Source organism: Ceratotherium simum, chromosome 3 (assembly GCF_057802395.1).
Source record: "Ceratotherium simum simum isolate JZ-2026a chromosome 3, ASM5780239v1, whole genome shotgun sequence".
In the NCBI taxonomy this organism is placed as follows: Eukaryota; Metazoa; Chordata; class Mammalia; order Perissodactyla; family Rhinocerotidae; genus Ceratotherium; species Ceratotherium simum.
In genome coordinates, this window is record NC_141902.1 from 45,154,821 (window position 1) to 45,169,427 (window position 14,607).

The 14,607-nt window shown below is 38.1% G+C and overlaps 1 protein-coding gene across 4 annotated transcripts in view; it reads left to right on the forward strand.

The window, feature by feature from the left end:
• The window catches only part of GALK2 (galactokinase 2), a 134,787-nt gene that overhangs the window by 28,474 nt on the left and 91,706 nt on the right, over positions 1–14,607 (forward strand). For 3 of the 4 annotated variants that reach the window (XM_087427015.1, XM_004421559.3, XM_004421558.3), the window contains exons 3-5: positions 2,997–3,120; positions 10,429–10,519; positions 13,355–13,501. In XM_087427015.1, the coding sequence (XP_087283141.1) occupies positions 2,997–3,120; positions 10,429–10,519; positions 13,355–13,501 (362 nt within the window). The remainder of the gene's footprint in view (positions 1–2,996; positions 3,121–10,428; positions 10,520–13,354; positions 13,502–14,607) is intronic. The other variant, XM_087427021.1, reaches the window with a different exon arrangement.

Sequence of the window (14,607 nt, forward strand, 5' to 3'; positions counted from 1 at the left end):
ATTTTATTTTGAAGCAAATAATGAAAGACTATAAATATGGGATGTTTGGGCATGGTTAAATGAGGGGGGGAGGGAAAAGGGAGTAAAGCCAGTAGAGAGAGAGAGGTTGAAGATATCTGAGAAGAGAGGAACTGATGGAACAGAATTCCTGAGAAGGCATGAGGGGCTGGTATTCAAAGCACAGGAAGAGGGCAACTTGAACTCTTTGAACAGAAGGCAAGGAAGAAAAGGATGCATGTTGATCTAGGTAAATGTATAATTTTGGTATAGAAGGTTGAGGGAGTTCTTGTAGGGGAGAGTTGGAGGGGTTTGAAGTTTAAGGAGAAGGCAGAGAATTTGAAATAGCCTTGTGAAGGAAAGGAGGGGGAGATGACAGGAAAAACAAAAGGTTTGCTGGGTAGCACTGAGACCTACTTAGAGCTGGAGACCCTAGAACTGTAGCGGTACCAATCTGCAAAGTTGTTCATTTTTTTTCCCCCTCAGCTAGTCTAAGTTGCCTGTGTTTGACCTAGGTTTGGGGTTTTGTTTTGGATGACAGTTGCAAGAGAATAACAATGGCATCAGGAAATTGATGATATAGACAAGAGACCAGGGGAAGTAATGAACCCTGGAATCTGTGCTGAGTAGAAAAAGAAAGAAAGGTGGGAGGGAGATTATAGGGTAGAAAGGGCAAAGAACTGAGTTCTGAAAAACAAGCAAGTGGGATAAACTGAGTAAGAAAAATGGCAGGATGGGAAGTTTTAGTAAAGTGTATGGTATTTGAAACCAAATTTTCATAGGTAGAAAAGTTCCACGTGATTAGAAGGTCTATGGTCATTACTGGATTTGTCAAGGCCTCGTAAGTAGAAGGCTGAAGCAGAAAAGAGGTCAAGTTCTCTGGAGGTCAAGGGATTAGGAAGCTGGGGCTTTGAACTGGGTTGTTTACCTGGATGTTGTCCAGGTTATTGCAGAATTAAGATGGACAGGGGCTGGAATAAGGTGGTAAGGTCTTCAGTGAGGAGCAAAATGTCTAAGAGAGTCATAGATGAAAATGATGAGGAGGAGAGAATGTGGCTGAGCATCCGAGGAAAAAAGGACAAGGAAAAGGCCTGGAAACAGCAGAGTGGGAGGAGGACATCAAAAACTCCTCACTATTGTAAGACGACTGCAGAGAAGCAGTACCCTCAGAAGAGAGCCAAGTTTCACTTCCTTTCAGGCGTAAGGATTCCAAACTAAGGATTTTCCTGATAAGTAATTTTTATTCTAGTAAGTTTATTGACTATTTTCAGACTAAAAAAAGGGGAGATTATGTTCCAATATAGTTAATTTAGTTAGTGCTTGGGATGAAATGAATTTCAATCTTTATTAAAAGCATTATTATATTTTCTATTAAAATATTCAAAAGGTAATCATCTTATTATCCTTACTTGCCAGCAGTTTCTGCTCCCTCCCTGCCCCTCACCTGGGTGTTTCCATAAGTTTTGACAAGGGGAGGAATGTTCATTCTCAGAAGGCTGTCATGCATGCTGCAGCCTTCCCAGCAGAATCTGGGAGTTTCACTTATTTAAATACGTTTTCTACTTGTGAACCACTGTTTTGTATTATTGTCTTTTGAAGGGATTTGGGGAGAATGACAACTTTGAAAACCACTTCTCCATCTGTCGTTCTCAATCCATAAAAAAACCTCTTCATTATCTCATTTTAAAGGACACATAAACATAGAAACAAAAGACTTGTTACCTGTAATAATACGTAGAATAATATTTATTTAAAAATATAATCATGCAGTTGAGTTGTCTTCCATTCATTTTGTGTTTATTAATTGGTTGATGTCTGCCATGGGAACAATCAGATATGAAAACCTGTCCTGGGGAAATATAAATGAGCTTGCTCAGCCCATCTTTCTTAAGTTGTTATTTTGTATTTAAGTCTTATGAATAACAACTTTGAGTTTAAATGGTAATTTGGAGAAAACATTATGGCATAATAGGAAAAAAAATTCCTGCTGGTGATTCATAGAAGAATTAGAATAAAAAGGCTACATTTGCTTATTACATATAAAATACTGCAGATTGAACTTTCTTTTTCTAGCTTCTTTTTCTTTATCCTAGCTATGCCCTAGTGGTCTAGAGGTTAAGATTCGGTGCTCTTACCGCTGTGGCTGCGGTTCGTTTCAGTCAGGGATCCACACCACTCATCTGTTGGGTTGTCATACCACAGCGGCTGCATGTTGCTGTGATGCTGACAGCTACGCCATCGGTATTTCAAACACCAGCAGGGTCACATGGTGGACAGATTTCAGTGGAGCTTCCAGACTAGACAGACTAGAAAGAAGGACCTGGCCACCTGCTTCCCAAAAAATTGGCCTTGAAAACCCTGTGAATAGCAGCTGATCTGCTCTGCTGTGCGTAGAGTCGCTAGGAGTCGGAATCACTTGAGGGCACTAACAACAGTAACAAAGCTATGTCTAGCACGTTCAACACAACTGGTCAGTGCCAGTCTAATTTGTTAGACATTTGGTTAGGCCACAGAGACAAACAAAGCAAAGTCTTCACTTTTACTGAGTTTATTGGCCAGTAAGGAAGAGAGTGGGACTCACATAATGTTAATATAAGGAAAAGTGTGCTGAAGGCTTCGGTTGTTCGTATTTAAAAAGTTAATACAAAAGAGCAACAGAGAAAGGAGTCATTGCTTTTCTTGATGCTCCACATAATTGGTCACAAAATGTAAATATTTGAAGATGATTATTATGAATTAGACAGTAGAAAAAAAACTTGTGAAGATTTAAAGAAGTCCCAAAATTAACAGAAGCTAATAACCAGTATACTTATGCTAGCAGAAGTTCCTGGCTCAGATGTCTGGGAGAAAAAGAAAACTGAATCAATTTCTGACCATAGTATTTTTATTTTCTGTTAAAAGCTGGCTCATGGCCAAGTTTTTCCTGCATGTCAACTTACTTGAAATTCTCTTGTTTCATATGTTAGCAATGATAAAAAATGCTTTCTTCTTTTTTCTAGGAGAGCATATAGATTATTGTGGATATTCTGTTCTTCCTATGGCTGTAGAACAAGATATGTTAATAGCTGTGGAACCTGTGAAAACACACACTCTCCAACTGGCCAATACAAATCCCTTGTACCCGTGAGTATTTAGGATTGCCACTGTGTGTAATGCTGTGTGTATGTGTATGTGTGTGTGTGTGGTTGTATCTGTACCCAAATGAACTCTTTAGGAGACATCAAATTTATAATAAATCATTTAACTTATTGAAAATTTGTATCTGACTTCCAAAAGAATCTAAGGCTACTATTTGATATTTGTTCATTTGCTCATTCATTCAAGAGACATTTGCTGAAGACTCACCATGTGTCTGATGTTGTTTTAGATGCTGGGCCACAGAAAGATGAAAATAACTCTGTCTTGCCCAGAAGGTATTTATTATCTATGGAGGTAACAATCTCCAGAAAAGTCAGGGCTGGTGCTTTTCTTATGTTCCTAGGGCACCCTTGAATTCTCTTGTCATAGCATCTGACCGTGCTGTGTTATAATTATCTGCTTACTTGCCTGTATCCCCCAGTAGATTGTAAGCTCTGTGACTTCAGGTACTGTTGCCTCTCCAATGCTCTATCTAGCCTCAGTTTCAAACATAGAGTCTGGTGCATAACAGGTAAAAAATAATATTATGAATTACACTGATGGATTTTCTAATGTTGAACTCTTTTTGCATTCCCGAGATAAGCTCTATTTGCTTATAATATGATGGATTTGATTTGCTAACTACAAAAAAAGATTTTGGCATATAACTGGCACATTATATTTTTGTCTTATTGTTCATTGGACAGTTTGCCTGCAGTAATGTTCGTTCATTCAGCTAATACTTTATGTGTGCCATTGATAAGGCACTATACCAGTTGTGCAAGATATAGAAATTCCTGACTTTTATATGGAACTTATTGTATAAGATATTTTTTCCATTTATTTTGCATGATTGAGAATATATCTTATGTACATTTTGGACCCTTCAAAGAAAACCTTACATTATTTCAAACACAATTTCTTGTCATTGTTTGTAAACATTTAAAACTCGGTGCGTAATAATTTGTCATATTGATTTACTCAAATTCACTTAACCATTCCCACCATGATAAATACATGGTTTCAGTTTCATTTTTTCACAAAAGCAGAGCCTGAGACAGACTTGGATGAAAGCAGAGTATTTGGGAATTGGTCCCAGGAGCAGTAGTGAAAGAGCATGGAGAATGAGTTAGGGAAGTAGAGGTGAATTATCAAGGCAGGTAGCCCCTGCTGTAGGTAAGGGGCTTCATTCCACCAGGATCCCTAGGAAGTATGCAGCATGCCTCCCAGAATTGTCCACACACTGTGTAACATTCATAGCATGGGAGATACCATAATTTGTTTATCTATTCGCCACTGATGGGCATTTAGATCATTTCCAGGTTTTGGCTATTATGAATAATGCTGCTATGGATATTTGTGTAAAAATCTATTTGTGGACATGTGTTTCATTTTTCTTGGGTAAATACCTAGGAGTAGACAGTCCGGTTTACCTTTTTAAGAACTTGCCTGTTTTCCAAAGTGGTTATACCATTTTACCTTCCCACCACAAGTGTTTGAGAGTTCCAGTTGCTCCATGTCTTTGCTAACATCTCTTTTTAAATTTTAGCCACTCTCATAAGTGTGTAGTAGTATCACATTGTGCCTTTTAATTTTAATTTCTCTAACTAATGATGTTGAACATCTTTTCATGTACTAATTTGCCATCTAGTTTCTTTTTTGTTGAAGAGTCTGTTCAAATCTTTTGCCCATTTTTAAATAAGTTTTTCATCTTTCATGATTGCCTTGTAAGTTCCTTATATGTTGTAGATACAAGTTCTTTGTGATGTGTATTTTGCAAGTACTTTCATCCAGCCGGTGGCTTGGATTTTTATTTTCTTTGTTGTGCCTTTTTAAGAAGAGTAGTTTTTAATTTTTATGAAGTCCTATTTATTGATGTTTTCTTCTTTCACAGTTTGTAGTTTTTGACTGTAATTAAGAAACTGGTGCCAAATCCAAGGTCACTAAAATTTTTTCCAGTGTTTTCTTCCAGAAGTTTTATAGTTTTAGCTCTTACATTTAGATCTGTGATACATTTTGAGTTAATTTTTGTATGTGGCGTGAGATAAGAGTTGAGGTTTATTTTTTTGCCTATGGCTATCTAATTGTTTCCTACTATTTGTTGGAAATATTATCTTTTCATGATGAATTATCTTGACACCTTTGTTGAAAAGCAATTGGACGTATATATATGGGTCTATTTCTGGACTCTATTCTGTTCCATTGATGTATTTGTCTATCTTTATGCCAATACCACACTATCTGAAAACTGTAGCTTTATAAGAAGTCCTGAAATCAGGTAGTGTAAATCCTCTACTATTGTTTCTTTTTCAAATTTGTTCTGGCTATTCTAGATCTTTTGTCTTTCCTTATTAATTTTACAATCAGCTATTCAATTTCTGTGGAAAGCATGATGGGATTTTTACTGGAGTTGCACTGAATGTATAGATCAATTTGGGAAGAATTGACATCTTAACAGTATTTACTCTTCCAATCCCTGAATGTGGTATCTCTCCATTTATTTAGGTCTTCTTCAATTTCCCTCAGAAATATTTTGTTATTTTCAGGGTACATGTCTTGTACATCTTTTGTCAAATTTTTCTCTAAGTATTTATTTTTTGATGATATTGTTATTGTAAATGGTCTAGCCCGGTGCCTGAACACACAGGGTAGACACTGGGCAAATGTTGGTTGGAAGAACCACTGAATGAATGAATAAAATGTGTAAGTGGAAAACTATCAATGTAGTGAGTCATGTCTGCTCATTTTCAGGACTTTTTCTTAGCATTCTGTAATATGGGTACAAGAGTAGAGAAAGCAGATGGGTAATGAAATGCAGGAATGAAGGTTAGTGGGAAAATGAGTGCCTATTTTTGAACCTTAGGAAAGGGCTAGGCAGAGAGGCAAGACAGGGATGCTGGAAAAAGCAAACATGAAATAACTAATCAAAGAGAAGTTTTTTCTATGACAGACTTAAGCTATGTTTCTAATTCTGTAGGAGCTGGTACTTTTCAGCTTCCTTGATGTTTCTCATCTAGCTTCCTATATCTGTGCAGATTTCCTCCTCTACTTTTCCTAATATACCACCACCCCTACCTCCCCACTCCTTCCAGGTTTTCTTTTCTTTGTAGTAACTTTCAAGATCTCTGCTTAGCTAGGAACAGAACCCAGTCAGTTTTGCTAGCATAACTTTATCTGTTTTCCAAATTCTCTTGTTGACTGTGGGCAATATATTTTAACTTCTGTGGGTGACAGCAAAGTACTTGTGAGCTGGAGTCAGACTGTGTGTGTCCTTGGAGAGTCACTAAACTTCTCTGAACCTCCAGGAAGGCCTCTCCTTTGCACCCTAATATACTGACTATAGAAATGACGCCCTCAAGCATTATGGCAGAGTGAGTTGTTCCCTTTGTCTCTCCCCTCTAAGTTACAACTAAACAGACATCCATTAACCAACAGAGGATTCCCTACACAGCGCAACAGGATGGCTGAGAGATCCATGCAGCTATACATCTGAAGGTGAGTGGACTGGAGTCCCAGGAAGCAGTGGAACTAGAGGAGTGGCCCCCTCTGTCCCCCAGCAGCAGTGACCCAGGACGTGGATTCTCACACAGTGGCCAGCACTACTGTGAGTGAAGGCGGGGGCACCCTGGCCTGTACACAAACGCCTGTGGAGTGGAGATAGCTGAGCCCATGGGAGCGCCCACTGTGCTGCAGTGGCCCCGCCCACACAAATGCAGAGCAACCAACAGGCACAACTACAAGCAGATGGGGCGGAAACAGAAAAAACAGCCCCTGTCCCCCCCACAATGGTGACAGGGGGAATCTGTGACCAGAAGCAACAGGAACCACAGAAGAACTAGTGACCCAGCCCCCAGTGGTGGCAATCCCAACACCAACTCCACCAGCAGTGGGGGCTGCATACAAGTCCTCGGGTCCCCAGGCCCGCACCAGTGACAGTGACACTTGTGAATCCAGCACCCCTACCAGTGGTGCAACCAGTACCCCAAGATAGCCCAGGAACAGCAGTGCAGGTGATGCATGAGACAGCAGCATCTGAGCCCACATAGAGCCAATGGAGGAACACAAGACCCAAAGGAGACCAGAACCAAAGTAACCAAAGCTGCACCCAAATAAGGAAAGGTGATTACTACCGTAAATGCATCCACAGAGGATCAGTTCATAAAACACCATGAAGAGCTACAGTAACATTGCAGAACAGAAGGAAAATGACAACTCTTCAGAAACCAAACCTGAAGTCACAGAAGAATACAATCTAACTGACAAAGAATTCAAAATAGCTGTCGTGAAGAAACTCAATGACACAAGAAAACTCGGAAAGACAGTTCGACAAGCTCAGGAATAAAATTAATGAACAGAAAGAATACTTCACCAAAGAGACTGAAGCTCTGAAAAAAAACACCAAACAGAAATTCTGGATGTGAAGAACACAAATAATGAGATTAAAAAATAATGGAGGCTGGCCCAGTGGTGTAGTCGTTAAGTTCACGTGCTCTGCTTTGGCGGCCCAGGGTTTGCAGGTTCGAATCCCAGGCGTGGACCGACGCACTGCTCATCAAGCCATGCTGTGGCAGCATCCCATATACAAAATAGAGGAAGATGGGCACAGATGTTAGCGCAGAGCCAGTCTTCCTCAGCAAAAAGAGGAAGATTGGCAACAGACATTAGGTAAAGGCCAATATTCCTCACCCAAAAAAAAAAAAAAAATAATGTAGAAAGCATAAAAAATAGAATAGATCTTTTCTTTTGTTCAAAGAAATAGCTGAGAACTTCCCAAACCTGGGAAGGAACTGGACATACAAGTACATGAAGCCAATAGAACTCCTAATTACATCAATGCCAAAAGACCTTCTCCAAGGCATATAATATTAAAACTGTCAAAAGTCAATGACAGGGGCCGGCCTGGTGGCGCAAGTGGTTAAGTGCACGCGCTCCACTGCGGCAGCCCGGGGTTCACCGGTTCGGATCCCGGGTGCGCACCAACGCGCTGCTTGTCAAGCCATGCTGTGGCGGCATCCCATATAAAGCAGAGGAAGATGGGCACGAGTGTTAGCCCAGGGCCAGTCTTCCTCAGCAAAAAAGAGGAGGATTGGCATTGGATGTTAGCTCAGGGCTGGTTCTCCTCACACACACACACAAAAAGTTAATGACAAAGAAAAAATATTAAGAGCAGCAAGGGAGAAGAAAATAACTTACAAAGGAACCCCCATCAGGTTTCAGTGGATTTCACAGCAGAAATCTTATAGGCTAGGAGAGAATGGGATGAAATATTCAAAATACTGAAAGACAAAAACTGTCATCCAAGAATACTCTATCCAGCGAAATTATCCTTCAGATACGATGGAGAAATAAAAGCTTTCCCAGATAAACAAAAGCTGAGGGAGTTCATTGCCACTAGACTTGTCTTGCAAGAAATGATGAAGGATGCCCTCCTACTTGAAACAAAAGTGCAAAGGTTTACAAAGCTTTAAGCAAGGAGATAAATAGACAGACAAAATCAGAAAATTGCAGCTCTCTATCAGAATAGGCTAGCAAACAATTAAATAAATTAAATTATATGAAAGATAAAGGGAAAGACAGCACCAAAAAATAATTATAAACCCTTCAATTTATTTACAAACTCCCAACACAAAAAAGAATAATTTGTGACAACAGAAACATGGAAAGGGAAGAGGAAAGGGATGGAACCTGCTTAGGCTAATGTAGATAAGAGGCTATCAGAAAGTAGACTAGCTCATCTATGAGATCTTTTATACAAACCTCATGGTAACCACTAAACAAAAAATCAGACCAGAGTCACAAATCATACATAAAGAGAAATTGAGAAAACCATCACAGAAAACCACCAAAGTGAAGTGGCAGTCAGAAATACAAGGAAAAGAAACACTGGAAGTATAGAAGAAATGGAAAACAAGAGATAAATTGACAGAAATGATACCCTCTTGGCCTTGTACACCACTCCATATTACACACTATCACATGACGGTGATGTGTGGTAGTGATTTGTGTTCATGTTTGTCTCAGCTAGATTACAGACGCTTAAAAGATAAGTCCTTTGCCTTTTACCTTTAAATTCCTTTGAATGTCTTAGATACTTAAGTGGTCATTAAATATTTTTCTTAGGCGACGATGTATCCATGTTATTGAGTTAAGATAATGCATGGATGACACCTACTACAATGACTGACACATAGTAGGTATTCAGTAAATCATATGAAAAGCACTCAGTCAATGTGGGGAATGTTGCTTATTTCCTTACTCTTTAATTGATCCCCGCCCCGCCCCCCCTGCCCCCCCGCTTTTTATATATTTTGTCCTTTGGCTGATCTAGAAGCCTATCTAGTTTTTATTTTGAAATAATTTCTGACTTACAAAAGAAGTCACAAAAATAGTACAAAGAATTCCCATATATCAACTGATGTGTCTTCAGGGCATCGTATCAAGGAGGCATGTGATGTCCCTTTACTGGTAATGTTAATTTTCATTGCTTGGTTAAGGTGGTGTCTGCCAGATTTCTTAACCATGAAGTTACTATTGTTTCCCTTTGCAATAAGTATCTGGTGGGGAAATACTTTGAGTCCATGTAAATATCTTGTTTCTCATCAAATTTTTATTCACTAACTTTAGCATTCCTTGATGATTCTTTCCTGAAACAATTATCATGGAGTTTGCCAAATAGCGATTTTTTGATTTTCATCATTTTTTCCACATCTATTAGCTGGCATTTTACTCTAAGGAAGAGCTTTCCCTTCTCCTTCATTTATCTATTTATTCATTTATTAATTTGTATCAGTGTGGATTCATGGAATCTTATTCAATGAGTTATGATCCATTAGAATCATTATTTGTTTTGTTTCTTCCTTCTTTTTCTTAAACTGTGCAGATGGTGAAATCAGATGGGTGGCAGAGAGTGTGGGGAAAGAAAGCTTTGAGTACTTCTGTTCCGGTTAGAAGTGTGTCCAACAGCAGGCCCAAAGGATAAGCATTTATGTGGTTTACACCAGCTTAACAAAGACCATCATGAAATAAAAAGTGGTGTAGATTATGCTAAAATATATTGGCTCCTCTCTGTTTCAGGAAGTAAAAAGGGTCACTGGGAAGTAGTGTAGTTATTAAGGTCACTATAACTTCTTCTCTTAACTTTTAGCAGCTGGAGATGTTTGTTGTTTTTGGGAAGACTGTGAAGCACATATATTGAAAGTAACTGAAAAATGAAATTTCAGTATCACTGTCTTGGCACAAGATGGCAGCAGCCAGCCATCGATTTTGCAGCACAGGCCTGTAGGCTTAAATTAATGGTGTCTTTTGTTTTTGCAGGGACTTTAGTACTAGTGCTAATAACATTCAGATTGACAAAAGCAAGCCTCTGTGGCACAACTATTTCCTATGTGGATTTAAAGGAATTCAGGTAAATCAGTTTATAATGCATCTACAAGCAGTTGAGATTATGATGTGTATTACATCAAGCTTTATTTTATTTACTATGTCATTTTTGTCTCCTTTCAATACTAACTGATGTTTCTGTTCTATTTTGCTAATTTGTGTCTTTCAGGGGATGGGGTAGAAATGATTGTTCATATGGTAGTGTTCACAGGGGGCAGTAGCGGCTGTTCATAAATCAGATGCATCTGATAAACTTCTTTCTGGTTTTTAACTCTTTGTTAAAATTTTCTTTTGAAGGATACATTCTAGTAATATAATTTGCTTTTTGTTCTAGGGATATATAGGTGTATACGGTAATAGGATTTAGAGTAGGACAGCCCTGGGTTTGAATCTGGGCTCTACCCAGCTGTGTTAATTTAACCTCTTAAGTCTCAGATTTGTGTTCTGGAAAATGATGTCATGCTATCCCGACAAAGAGTTGTTGCAAAGATTACACAGTGCTTGACACATAGTAGGTATTCAATAAATGGTAACTGGTATTGCTATTACTTCCTCAGATGGAGTTAAAAAAAGGATGTAGTGAAATTTATTAGAATAAGTATTTTCCTAGAAACATTGAATAATTACCTTGAACGTCTCTATTGTCATGTACAAGAACAAGAAAATGAAATATTCCCACTTTCTCCCCTAATTAAAAAAATATGAAGGACAAAAAAAATTGATTTGCTAAATCAGTTTGATTTGTTAAAATCCATGTTTTAGAGAGCTTGTATTCCTTACTGGCTGGCGAGCCTATCTGAAACTTTGTCATGAGTAGCCTAGGACTCAGTGGCATATCCATTACAGAAGTGCATCACATTTATTTCTGATGTGTAGTCCTGTACTCTAACTATGGTAGTTCTGGTCTTAGAATTCCCGCATTCACTTTTTTCTTTCTTTCCCCCGCCCCCCTAGACACATGGTAATAACTTATGGGAAAAGCTATTGGCAGGTTTTAAATGTTCAAATCATTTGCCTTATCAAATGCATTAGTGGGAATTACGGTATTTGGAAGCATTTGCTTGGCAAATGCAATTTGATCTTCCTTATAACAGCATGCCTTTTTGTAGCATATGGGTCAAGTGACCTAAATAATGCATGTTACTTTGTGTTGTTTTTGAGAATTTCAGGTCTTAAAGCCTTTCTTTTTTGGTTTGACAACTTATCTGCAAAAGCAGTTTTGTACAATGAATTTTTGGCAGAAAAGTAACTTAAATGTTAGCCTGTTCAGAAACCTTCAAATTCAAATACTAGAAAGTTCCAGAGAATAATCTGTTTATATTAAATTGAACATGTTATCCTTTTGGGATACAGCTATTACAGAATTTGGCAAAACCCATTTGCGTTCTTGAATCTGTTGTACATTTTAATTTAAACATTGCGTGATAAGTTTGTAAGTATGATTCACATTCAAGACACCCTGTGGATCAGTTTATGGTTAAATATATAGCGTTCTCCAAGTATTTTTTTTTAAACAAGCTGTGTGATGTTCTGTATGAAAGGGCATTGGCAGCAGCAGTGTTTCAGTTTATAATTTGTTTGTATTTCTGGAAAGGAAATTTTTAGATGATTTGAAATCAAGAAGAGAAGTTCATCCAACTGAATCTCTTCTTTTGTGGTGCCTGAGTTTTGCCAACTCAGGAAAAAAAGGACAAAAAAATTAAGGAAAAAAAGCAGTCTTTTATTTGCAGAGTTTTTACTTTCGTTATTCTGACTAGTTTATTGAAATTTCTCCCTGGAATAATACATATGATGAAATGCATAGTTATGTAATATAATAGTATTTCGTACTTTGGTCTTGAGCTGTTTGAGTAATTTGCAAACATGGTGGTACTTTTTCTTGAGGAAGAGGTGGCCTTGAATTTATTTTTAATGCTAAACCACAAAGGTTATGATATGATATCATCCTAAGTGTCCTCACCTTAGATATTCATCTAAGTATCCTAGAGCTTTCCATCCTTAGATTGGAGTCTGATTATTTCTTTGGGCTTTCTTATTTGTAGAAATGGAGTCTCCCTGCTTTGTTTAGAGTCTGCAATCCCATTTGTGGGTGAATTCTAATTTGGCTGTCTTGAAAGCTACCATATGGTTAAATTGTATCTATAAACTCTAGTAAAAATCTGGATTTCCTCAGATAGCAGACTTACATTAAATCACAGTGACAGGTTGCTGGCCCAGGTTTCTGACTGCAGTGGAGAAGTTCAGAACCAGAAATCAGAGACCTGGATCCTACGTCCAACTCCCTAGATGTGATCTTGGGAAAGTCTCTTAATCTTTTGGTGCCTAGGTTTTTCTGTAAGTAAAACAGAACTGAGGAAATTTGGAACACTTTTTTCTTCAGGGGACCTTCTGAAGAAAGACATGCTGTAGAAATAAGCCACTGCTCGGTGTTAGACTTTTACAAATCACAGAGCGTTAGGATGTGCTACATAGAGATTTAAACTGCCTTCCTAATAATTGTGTATTTCTTGTCTTGCCACTTGAGAAGTTGAATTATAATTGTTTAATATTTTTTCCATATTTGTTCAAATCAATTAATATTCAAGAAAGAGATCATTCAAGGCAATTTTAGGAAATGAATCAGTAGCTTTTTGTTGAACAAAGTAGAAAGTAATCTTCAGATTACTGCATCCTGTAGCCAAGAGCCACTAAATAAAATGTCATGTATAGGCTCAACTAAATTCAGTTGCACAAGCCGCTTCTATAAATAGCATAATGAGTCCATTGATAGACTTTTGCTCTATGGGAAATGAAAGAACGTTTTGCTACTCCTTGAATCCGACACAGAAGTTACTAGTTCTGTTTTCCTCTCTATTCTTAGGAACACTTTGGTCTCAGTGACCTGACTGGAATGAATTGCTTGGTGGATGGAAACATCCCACCAAGTTCTGGCCTCTCTAGCTCCAGTGCTTTGGTCTGTTGTGCTGGCTTGGTGACCCTCACGGTGCTGGGAATGAACCTGTCCAAGGTAACCGACTTGAATGCGTTAGCCTCACAGAACCCTCTCTTTCTAGAGGCATTAGCATCTGACTCTCCAAATCAGAATGCCTTCCTTTGATTGAAAACTGTCTTATCTGAAAGGACTGTGCATGTGGGCACACATTGTAATCGAACAAGTCCTGCTTGTGATAAATACCATCCAAACAGTGAGCAGATCTGTGAACAAATGTATTAAAAAGCTCTTAGATTAAGTGTGGAGTTTGAATGCATGGATATTTTTTTAGATCACCTCATTAACAAGTTAAGGTTAGGGCAAGAAATTCTAGGCCTGATAGTTGGGCCTGCTTATTTTCACCCCAAACCTTAAATTAAATATTTGACAAGCAGTGGGTAAAAAGTGTAAAGACCAGGCAACAAAGGAACTGAACAGCATGTCTGTTTATGCCAGCAGGTTAGTCACTGAAATAAACTTTTTTTTTTCAATATTGCATTACAAAGAAGAAATGCTTATTTAAACGAAATATAAATCCTACAAGAGGTCAGAAAGCCTCAACTTTACAAGTTCACATAAATCTCTGACTTTGCAGTTCAGAGCAGGTGTGCTCAACTTTAATTAACGTTTTGGAGTTCTGGTTCAAATAAAATGTTATCCTAGGTTCTTTTTTATCCCATGTACATACTCTACCAAGTTTGGGGATGGTTTGGGAACACAGACTGGGCATCATGCAGATCAAGAGAAAGTCAGCCACATGCTTAGTCTTTCTTAAGCCTGTTTAAACTTTCAGTTTGAAAATTTTTTATGTAAGAGGAAAGAGAGAAATGAAGGAGAATGCAAAAGCTCAGACAGAATTCTCTGTAGCTGTCATATGGAACTATACATTAATTAGCTCTTTGTAAGCAATGGCTTATTTGGAGAGAATGGTAACTTGTTATTTATTTTTTGAGAGGAGAGAAAGCAAAGGAAAGGAAGTCCACATGTAAAATGTCCTTTCACTGGTACTACATTTAATCCGATGTCTTATTTGTTTATTCATTTGTTCATCATTCAGCCATTCTTTCTTTAGTGGCTGCTTTGTGCCAGGTGATGTTCAAGGCATTGGAAATATAATAGGTGCAGGTTTTTTTTTTGAGGAA